Source organism: Populus euphratica, unplaced genomic scaffold, assembly GCF_000495115.2.
Source record: "Populus euphratica unplaced genomic scaffold, PopEup_1.0 scaffold66.1, whole genome shotgun sequence".
Taxonomy (NCBI): domain Eukaryota; kingdom Viridiplantae; phylum Streptophyta; class Magnoliopsida; order Malpighiales; family Salicaceae; genus Populus; species Populus euphratica.
In genome coordinates this window covers 327,182-337,498 of record NW_011499944.1, presented here as the reverse complement: position 1 = coordinate 337,498, position 10,317 = coordinate 327,182, and the positions used below count along the sequence as shown (strand labels likewise).

Sequence of the window (10,317 nt, the reverse complement as noted above, 5' to 3'; positions counted from 1 at the left end):
CTGCTGATATAGCTTCTCTTACTTGTTATGCAATACAGCAAAAATGTTCTCAAAAGATTGTACTATGATTACTATTTCCATCGCCAAGAAAATCTATGGAGGCAAAATGCTTTGAAGACTTTGCCTGCTCTTCTGGATTCATCAGATATGCTAGCCTGTGGGGAAGATCTGGGTCTAATTCCTGCTTGTGTTCACCCTGTATGTTTGCTGATCCTTCCCAACTTCAACTCTAACTGCCTACATCTCTACTCCTTTTCGCTTACTTTATTACTTCCAATCCGCATTCCATGATAATTAAGCATGATTGGATAATGTTTTGCAGGTCATGCAAGAACTAGGATTGATAGGTTTACGCATTCAGCGTATGCCCAGTGAACCTGACCTGGAGTTTGGTATTCCTTCTCAATACAGCTACATGACGGTGAGTTCCAGACTTGTGTTATATTTCTCATCTATATTGTGGACTATGACTGAGGCGCATGTGTGCCCTTGCTCAGTTCCATTAGAATGTAATATAAAATTGGGCTGGCAACCTCAATTCCTCATCATTCACGTGCTTCAGGTCTGTGCTCCATCATGCCATGACTGCTCAACCTTGCGTGCTTGGTGGGAGGAAGATGAAGAAAGAAGATGTCGATATTTCAAGAACGTGGTGGGGTCTGATGGAATCCCGCCTAGTCGATGTGTTCCAGAAATTGCACATTTTGTCCTAAGGCAACATGTTGAAGCTCCATCAATGTGGGCAATCTTCCCTCTTCAGGTACTGTGACCTGGTTTAATTATCAAACATCAAATCTTAGGGAAATCCATATCCTAACCAGTGAATATTTCATTACATGTATTATACCGATTTAGCCGACATAAATTCATACAAACTAGGGGCTTTTCTTTAATGATCAGGACTTGTTAGCATTAAAAGAAGAGTACATGACACGCCCTGCAGCAGAGGAGACGATCAATGACCCAACAAATCCAAAGCATTATTGGAGATATCGTATGTTTTCAATTCCATTTCTATAGATTTGGTTGGCATCTCAATGTTTGAATTCTAGCTCTTCTCTTGTTTCCAGCTAATATACAAAGCTGTATATTTCTGTCATGCTCTTAGGCGTACATGTGACATTAGAGTCTCTGATGAATGACAAAGAACTCATATCAAGCATCAAAGGTCTTGTTTGTGGGAGTGGACGTTCACATCCTTCGGTTGAAGAAACCGATGATCAAGGGAATCAAGAAACGATAGTGATGATTACAGGCAAGCATCAAGCTGCCAAAGGTCAGGAAAAGATTTCCTTTGAAAAGCAGCTAACTGGGGTTCCAAGACCGGAGACTTGTGTTTTGTAAATCTTGTGATATCTTCCACGACACATATATCTTGCAGCCATCAGGGCTCGGAGGTCATGCATAAGCTTGTACAACATGAGACAAATCTGGGATGTGCTTGTTCACATGAACCGCTTGTGAGAATAAACATCAATGCTAAAATTCCTCTTTTACAATAGAGATGGTCCATTACAGAATAATCAGTGGGCTTAATGGCATGCCAGTCTGTACTTTGAAAGCTTGTCCTTTTAATAAAAAGATGCTGGTAATAAAACAATAGCAACGCACCATTACTGCTATGACTATATGCAGTCAAACAATTCCAAGTTTTCCGGCTTTTGAAAAAGTTTGTGTGATAGTGTGGTTGTGTTGTTGTTTTTGGAATAAATTTTTGTATTAAAATATATATTAATGATATTTTTTTATTTTTTAAAAATTATTAGTAACATTAACATATTAAAATAATTAGAAGATGTTTAAAATATATTAAATAATTTAAAAATATTAAAAATATATTAATTTTAAATTAATAAAAAAATAAAAAATTTTATTGTTTTTTTAAAATATTTTTAAAATACAGAAATAAATAGGCTATAGTTAGACATGGTTTGATTTCGAGTAGGTTATTAGGTCATTGGTTATCTCATAAGTTACTAGATCAATTATTTTATTCAAAATGTGTTTTTATTTTTTTTTGAAAATTCCTCAAAGTCACTAGATGCCGCTGGAAAACATGTGGGCAAGAAAAAAGCTTAAATTTTTTTTTAATTTCAGTCCCAATTATATATCATTACAGCAAATCAAGGCAACATTTTTATCAAATATCAATTTGAAATAAGATGTTTCCACAATCACAACAACCAAGTTCCTCATCCTTTCACTTTGACAACTAAGGCATCAATATAGCTTGGACACATTTACATTACCATATACCATATAAGCTATAGTTGTTAAACTTGTATTGATTTAGTGAATTAAGCTGAGTTAGTTGAATCAACAAAAAAATTAACTTGGTAAAAATTTATTAATTTAATAAAATTAATCCAACCAAACTCAATTTAAACTAGATTATATAAACTCTAAGAAATTTAAAAAAATAATATTATTTTAATAAAAATAATTGATTTTGGTTAACTTATAAATTAACTAAATAACTTATATTAATCCAGAAAATTTTATGTGCTGGTCCACAATTCAAAAATCAGATTTGACGTATTAATATTTTATTTGATTTAACTAGAATTCAAAATAAATTAGGTTTGGAATTTAGAGTTTTTCAAATCAACCGGGTTTAACAAATACACATTGAACCATAGTTCTTCCTCCTCTCTTTTTGACAACTACGTGACCCAGCCATTTATGCTTTCTGAAACCCCACCATACATATGGCCCTCCAAACTCCACCCTCCACCACACCATGGTGTGAAGGTCGTAAAAATGGAATAATAAATAAGCCAAATAATTGAAGGCCGCACGTGGACGTGAACTGCACCTGGTAAGTGATGATGACCCACTCAAACTGCCAGCCTAGTCCACCTAAAGAAAGAAAATTAAAGACAGGAAGATAAAGGAGGATGCTTTAATGCTTGTTGAGAAACAATGATCGAGGACAGAATTATTACCCTTTTGATTCCATTACATTAAACATTATGTTTCTTCAAGTACACTCTCTCTAATCTAATCATACATGAGATGAAAAAAATCCCAAATTATTCTCTACTCTCTCACTTCTTCTCTCTAATCCCATCAATGGACCTCCTCAATGTGCTAACACCGACCATTCTTTCTTCACTAGCCCTTAACTGCTGCTTATCTTCTTGATGGCCTTCTTTGTTTTCTGAGCTCTCATGAAAACAGAGAACAGTATCATCCAATCTTTCTTTGGTTGATGGCACCACGTTGAAAGATCCAAATTTGGGTGTAAATTCTTGAGAATAGGTGCTGAATTGGGTGTCAAAAGTGAAGGAAAAGTTTGGTAGGGTGGATTCTTCAATCCTGTCGAGTGCTGTAGGGCAGCTTTTTCTCCTCTTGGATTCTCTGATTGTTCCTTGCTTTTCTTTCTTGAGTTCCCGGCTTGAAGAAGAAGTAGCTTGTAATGGTGGGTCTTGGCTGGAATCTTGATTTTTGGATGGTTTTTCACTGTTGTTTTTCTCTGCCATTGTTCTGGGTCATGACCCAAGAGGAGAGCAAGACATAAAGATAAAGATTTCCCTTTTGGACAGTTGTGTGTAATATGGTATGTAATGAAATTACAGAAGGAGCTCTTAATTTTGTTGCTGTAATTAAGAAAGATCCTGTCCTCAAATTGCAAATCATAAAATAGCAAAAGTAGCAGTAATATAGTTGCTGAGTTCTCCTTTTAAATTCATGATATTAAATAAAAATATTTTATTTAAAAAAATAATAAAATTTAATTTCTAACTAATTAAACATTAAAGAATTTATTTGGAAAAAAAATTAATTACACAAATATTTAAAATAAAAAATAATAATTAAAAAAATCAAAATTAAAATACAAAATAAATTTTATTTTTGATTAAAGAGTAATATTAAAAAGAAAAATTAATTGAACAAAATGACCAAAAAACAATAAAAAATAAAAAACAAAATTAAGTTAAAAATAAAAAGAAATATTCGATTGAATGGTGAATTTGAAAAGAAAAATTAATTCAATAAGAAGCTCAAAACAATAACCAAAAGAATGAGGTCAATTTGAAAAAAAATAATATATAGCAAATTGAAATAAAAAAATAAAATTAAAAACAGATAAATTTTTTACAAAAAAACTAATAATAAAAATTAAAAATTAAAAAAATAATAACTAAAGTTAGAATAATAGCAACAAAAAAAATTATAACTTTTAAGAAGAAAAAAAAAAAAGATTTATCGGTAACAAACTGAATTATAACCACTGATACATATCGCATTACTAGGAAAAGAACATGGTGAAGCTTTCATCGACACAAAAAAAACATTTTGGACTTTAGAAGGCACCATACATGCCTAACCTTTCTTGTTTTTGTTTTTTATATTTTGTCAAATACTAAAATTTTTCTAATTTGACTTAATAATAATAATAATAAAAAAGCTCCTTGACACCAATTTAAAATTTGTGCTTTTAAAGACATTTTGATTATTTATTATGTTTTTTATTTTTTTATATATGGTCAAATAATAAATTTCTCATCGACTGAATTGATAATAACAAAAAAACCATTATAAAAATACAAAATTGCCCCTTGATGTTAGTTTTAAAATTTATGACTCAAATGATATTTTTATTATTTTATTGTATTTAAAATGAAAAAGAATTTATTTGTTTTTAATCAATTTAGTAATGACTGATAAACATTCTAAAAAAAATTAAATGTCTCTAATTGCTGGTGTTAAAGATTTTGGGATGAAGGGATAAAATCATGATATTACTATTACAATAAATAATGATTTAACTCACAAACTACAATGAAAAATTTTATTTTTGATTAAAGATGATTACAAAAGATAAGAGTCTATATAGACTTAACTCAAGTTTTAAAACTTTTTAAGCATTAGTTATGAAATTTAACTTGATAGATTAAACTGAAATGATTAGATAAATTTACAATATAATTTGAATTGAATTTTATAATTAAATCACATTGAAGTAAGTTAAATCACATTGAAGTAAACATTAATTATGAAATTTAAGTTAAGTTAAAACCAAATAGATTTAAAATATAACTTAAATTGAGTTTTATATTTGGATAAGATCGATTCTATGATCCTAATATATTATTGATATTTTTATCAAACAACTTATTAAAAACAATACTTATATAAATTAATATGTGGATTTTATTTTTTTCTAATAATAATATCAATCCTCCTTTACATCAATGTTTCCATTAAAGTATTATAAAAATAAAATGTTGTCCTTTCACTTTCATTATAATACTAGATAACTTGGTAGTGAAGTTTTACAATGTTATACGGACTTTATATTTGATTGAAATGACAGAAAGCATGACATGTCTTTATATATATATAAAGTTTATCATATTAATTATACAATATAGTTATTAAGTTCAGCCTAACATTGTAAAGTGATTCAAAATATCCGGAAATCAAGATTTTAATCCAAATCGAGGTTAAAATTAAACTCAATTAATGTCATCAAGACCCAATTAATCCAATAGACATGTCCTAACTAGTTTCAAATTGAGAGGTTAGGGTTAGAGTTAAGAGTCTAAATCCAAATACATTCCAAATTCAAAACAATCCAAACCCAAGACAACGATATCCGAATCCACCGAACTCAACCTAATTGTCAAATAAAAGTACATTTTTTTTTTTTTAATTTGAAGATATTATTAGAGCTTTTCAGAAATTAGAATGGTAATATTGTAAGAGTTTTAACTACAGAGATATAAGTGAAACACTGGTGATGAATCTATAGGGTTTAAAATGGAATTTACCCACAACAGGAAAAGCAACGCTGGTACTCTTAGCTTAGGGTGTTCAACCATTAAAAGGCCTCCTTCGGCCATCAACCACTATACCTCGTCGGCCACCACCATGGCAATCAGCATTGAAAACCACCACCTCCCGTACGCAACACACAACCTCTACGATGTCAAATTCTTCGATGACAGGATCCACACTTTAGTCACCCACACGTCTTCCATCGTCAACACATGGATCGCCGAAACCCAACAAAAACTCCTCCAAAACAACAACCATGCACAACGTCCACTTATAGTTGGCCTTGACGTCGAGTGGAGGCCCAACAGGTTCCGTCGAATCAAAAACCCAGTTGCCACACTCCAGCTTTCAGCTGGCAATGACTGCTTGATCTTTCAACTCCTGCATTGTCTCACTGGTATCCCACAATCCCTTCATGATTTTTTGAGTGACATGACTTATACTTTTGTCGGGGTGGGTATTGAGAGCGATGTGAAGAAGCTAACGGAGGATTATGAGCTGAGCGTGGGGAATGCAGTGGATTTAAGGGGTTTAGCTGCTGAGAAATTGGGGGATTCGAGGTGGAAGAATTCAGGGGTAAAAAGGTTGGCGAGGGAAGTTTTGGGGAAGGAGATTGAGAAGCCCAAAAGGATCACTCTGAGCAGGTGGGACAATGTGTGGCTTACTCCTGCTCAAGTTCAATATGCTTGTCTTGATGCCTTTCTGTCTTGCAAGATTGGGGAGAGTTTGGTGGCTGCTTGAGCTAGGGTTCATGATGGGATTTGAGGGCTTCTAGTTATGCATCTTACTCGATGCTTGCTATAAAGTATTTCAATGTATTGAACTGTTCTTACATCGTCACAGCTACATTATCTCACAGCACAGAATAATTTCTACTTTATATGCTCGATTTATTTGATTTTCGGTGTCTAGCAATTAACATCCATCTTCACAGATACAGAGAAGAAACACACGACCTGTCCTTTTCAACAGGCTGACGATCCAGCTTTATTTGTGCGTTTGAGATTGTTTTTTGAGATAATTTTCTTAAATTCTATCATTAACATATTAAAATTATAAAATATCAAGTTATGCCGATCACTGTCGTTATCTTATAGCAGTCGCTGGAGTATGCTCTGCCAAATCATGTCCTCAAGAGGCGCAAAAGCTTGGAACACAGATTTCTAATATATTTTTATCACCAATTCGTTAAAAACTACCCTAAATTTTTGGTCATTAGGAGATTAGTGTTTTATATATATATATATTTATTTATTTACTAAATCTTTTGTTGCAGCATAAGTTTAAAGCTATAACTAAAATAAGGTTTATATCATGAGTTGCGAGAATTGATCTAACTTGCTATGGCAACTCAGTGGGATATCTACAAATTACTCCCCAGCCTATTACAGGTTCCACGAACGGTTTTTATCTTGAACCGGCTCAACTCAAGCAAGATTATTGTTTCATATGAACCGATGGATTTAGTTTTATTCATGTGTTAAATTGAATTGGACCATCATCAGGCCTAGAATTTACAGGGGAGTGGAGTCTGGTTTGCAAAGAAACCAGCCGAATGTCAACCGATTAGTTTATGGTAATAACAGCTGACCTCATTCAAAGATCAAGTTACTGATCGGTGGATTAACATTTGTTAACATATTTTTTTTATAAATAAAATAGAAAGGGCTTTGTTTTGAGATTTTATTTTCTTTTAAAAAAACTTAAAACTACGATTGTTTCATCAGTTTTCCTGTTGATCCAGTATGGCCCGGCCATATTTTGTTAGGAATTAAGAAGACGAACCACCACCCTTCAATCTAATAACAAAAAGAAAACGGTAAGCGAGCAGAACCTGTTACCTGTATAATTGAACTCTCAATACTCCTTCGATAATCCTCTTTCTTCTGTGTTTTTGAAACTTTTTTCATGCAAAAAACTTAAAATTCCACAGTATTTGCCGTGCTGAAATATTAAATCTCGTGTGCCCTTCTTTGTTTTGCACCCCAAACACGCACGTATATGTGTCTTTGATCCCATCATTTCATTTACAAAAACCTCTCCTCTCCTCTCTCTGCCCTTTCTCTTCTCCCTCAATAAAAAAAAATCTTTCTCAATCAACAACTTTCTCATAATTATCAAGAAACTGTCTTTCTCAATCAAGAACCTCCACTCTCTTAGATCAAGAACCTTTTCTTGATCAAGAACTGCCTCTTTTACCCTCTTCTCATTTGTCAAACTCCATCTCTATAGCCTCATGGATAACTTTAACCTTCGCTCTGCTTACAGAGGTTCGAATAATCTTGAGCGCTCTGATTGTTTTGATGTGCAATGTGACAACATGTACTGTTATACAATCACTACTGATAACGAGATATGCCTCATGCAATGGATTGTTAGGTTGTTTTCCCTTACCTTCCCAAATAGTGGAAAAAGACTGAAGGTATCTATGGACATGATTTGGGACCAGTCCGTTGATGATCACAGCTTCTTCATTCCCGTTACCCTTCAATTTTGTTATGAGCATTTCTGCATCATCTATCATGTTTATCCTCCACAGAATTTTCCAATATTCTCCCTGGAAAACTTCCTGAATCACGATTATGTTGATTTTTTCGGTTTCCAAATGCTGTATAAAGTCAGATATCTTCGTCAGCAATACAATCTTGTTGTGAAAAACTGGTTTGATATCTCATGTCAGGTTTGTCTTTCAACACCAGCATTCCTCCGTAACCATGACCTCAGCGTGCCTCTACAAACACTGGTATCCGTGATATTCTCGAAGAAGTATCTAAAGCCTGATGACATTCTTCAAAGCAACTGGAGGCTGCGTGAACTTTCTCTCGATAAAATAATGTTTGCGACCCTAGATTGCTTTTTTGTCTACAAGATTGCAAATCTGATCACATTTCCTCTTCCATTATAAAGATAGTGATTCTTTAATTAATTTGTAACAATTATTTAATCATGATTAAGAAATTATACATGATAAGTTGTTTAAAGATTAATTCTTGGGTGGTGGTGTTATATTTTTGTTTTGCTTTTTTCTGCACCTGCAGGGAGGCTCAAATATTTGTCAAGAGACTGTTTGATTCTGATGGTTGGTGTTTGATGTTTGTTTCTCTCATGACCTTAATGTCTCAGTAGTTTTTGTTTTGGTCTTTAGCCTTTGATCGTGGCTAGTTAGGGTTACTTCTAGCTCTCTTTAGTAGCAGTTTTAGGGGGTTTCCTTTGCATGCTGATAGGGTTTACCTGCTGTTTTTTGAAGAGGATGTTGATGCATCCTGTCTTGATGATATTGGTCCTTGTAAACTAGCCTGCTTCTTTGTTGTATGCTCAACTTTCAAAAATTGAAAGAAATCAGTGAAGTACTTTTAATGAAAAGAAGAGATTCGTGCAGTGAATTAAGCTCTAATCTTTCTATTATTTTGGTGACAAAATCTCTTACGAACTTGCCCTATGTCTGAGTGCCAATAGACTGTGCTTGCTTGCATCTGTTTTTTCTTTGTGCTCAAGCAAGCATCAACTTTTTCATTGATGATCCGTTTTTTTTTTTTTTATAAAGAAACACCTACAATTTGAATGCAACAAATATGGATGGAGATTGAAGAGATTCAATTGAGAACTTATAAAACTCATCGTTTTATATGTACATATATATAATCTCATCGTTTCATTAACAAACTCTAACAGAAAACTCCCCTCCCCTCCCCTCCCCACCTCTACTGTTACCCTTTCTCTCTTCCTCAATTAAGAACTATCTTTCTCAATCAACAACTTTCTCTTTGATTATCAAGGAACTTTCTTTCTCGATCAAGAACCTCCACTTTCTTTGATCATGACCCTTTTCCTGATCAAGAACTTTCTCTCTTCTTCTCTTGGCCAATTCTCTAACCTCAAGCTTTAAACTTACCAATTTACTCCTCATGAAAAGCTTTAATCTTCGCTCTATTTGTTTGGGTGGGAATGATCGTGAGGGCTTTGAGATTTTTGATGTGCAATGTGACAACATGCGCTGTACCGCAACCGTTACTAGTAATGCTGCACGCCTCATGGATCTGATTGGTAACCTATGCAAATTGGTTACCAACCCAAATAGGGGCACAAGACTGAGGGTATCCATGGACATGATATGGGACAAGCCAGTTGATGATGATGCCAAGGTCGACCCTCCTGTTACTCCAGTTCTGTTATGAGCATTTTTGCATCATCTATCATGTTAATCCTCCAGATAATTTTCCAACGTCTTCTCTGGAGAACTTCTTGAATCTAGATTGCATAGATTTGTTTCGACTTCGAAATGAAGCCCAAATTCGAATATCTTCGTCGGGCATACAACCTTGTTGTGAAAAACTGGTTTGATATCCCATCTGAGGCCCGTCTTTCAAATCCAGTCAGGTTTGGTGACAAGGTGGATTTGTCTCTACAAGAAATGGTATCCATGGATTTCTCGAGGGAGTATCCAAAGGCTACTGACCTTCTTCAGAGCAACTGGAGGTCGAGTAAACTTTCTACTGGTCAAGTAATATACGCGGCCCTAGATTGTTATTTTGC

General features: G+C 33.8%; 2 protein-coding genes across 3 annotated transcripts in view; both read left to right on the top strand.

The window, feature by feature from the left end:
• The window catches only part of LOC105137330 (4-alpha-glucanotransferase DPE2-like), an 8,977-nt gene extending 7,341 nt beyond the window's left edge, over positions 1-1,636 (top strand). For both annotated transcript variants that reach the window (XM_011043045.1, XM_011043044.1), the window contains exons 19-23: positions 39-198; positions 323-421; positions 563-760; positions 901-994; positions 1,109-1,636. In XM_011043045.1, the coding sequence (XP_011041347.1) occupies positions 39-198; positions 323-421; positions 563-760; positions 901-994; positions 1,109-1,344 (787 nt within the window). In that variant the 3' untranslated portion in view covers positions 1,345-1,636. The remainder of the gene's footprint in view (positions 1-38; positions 199-322; positions 422-562; positions 761-900; positions 995-1,108) is intronic.
• Positions 1,637-5,706: 4,070 nt separating this feature from the next.
• LOC105137329 (Werner Syndrome-like exonuclease) lies at positions 5,707-6,682 on the top strand. The gene has a single exon (XM_011043043.1). The coding sequence runs from the start codon at positions 5,767-5,769 to the stop codon at positions 6,523-6,525; it is 759 nt and encodes a 252-aa protein (XP_011041345.1). The 5' UTR covers positions 5,707-5,766; the 3' UTR covers positions 6,526-6,682.
• Positions 6,683-10,317: the final 3,635 nt, after the last annotated feature.

Excerpts from the sequence above, each read along its gene's own strand:
- LOC105137329 (XM_011043043.1), top strand. The coding sequence starts at position 5,767 with ATGGAATTTACCCACAACAGGAAAAGCAACGCTGGTACTCTTAGCTTA.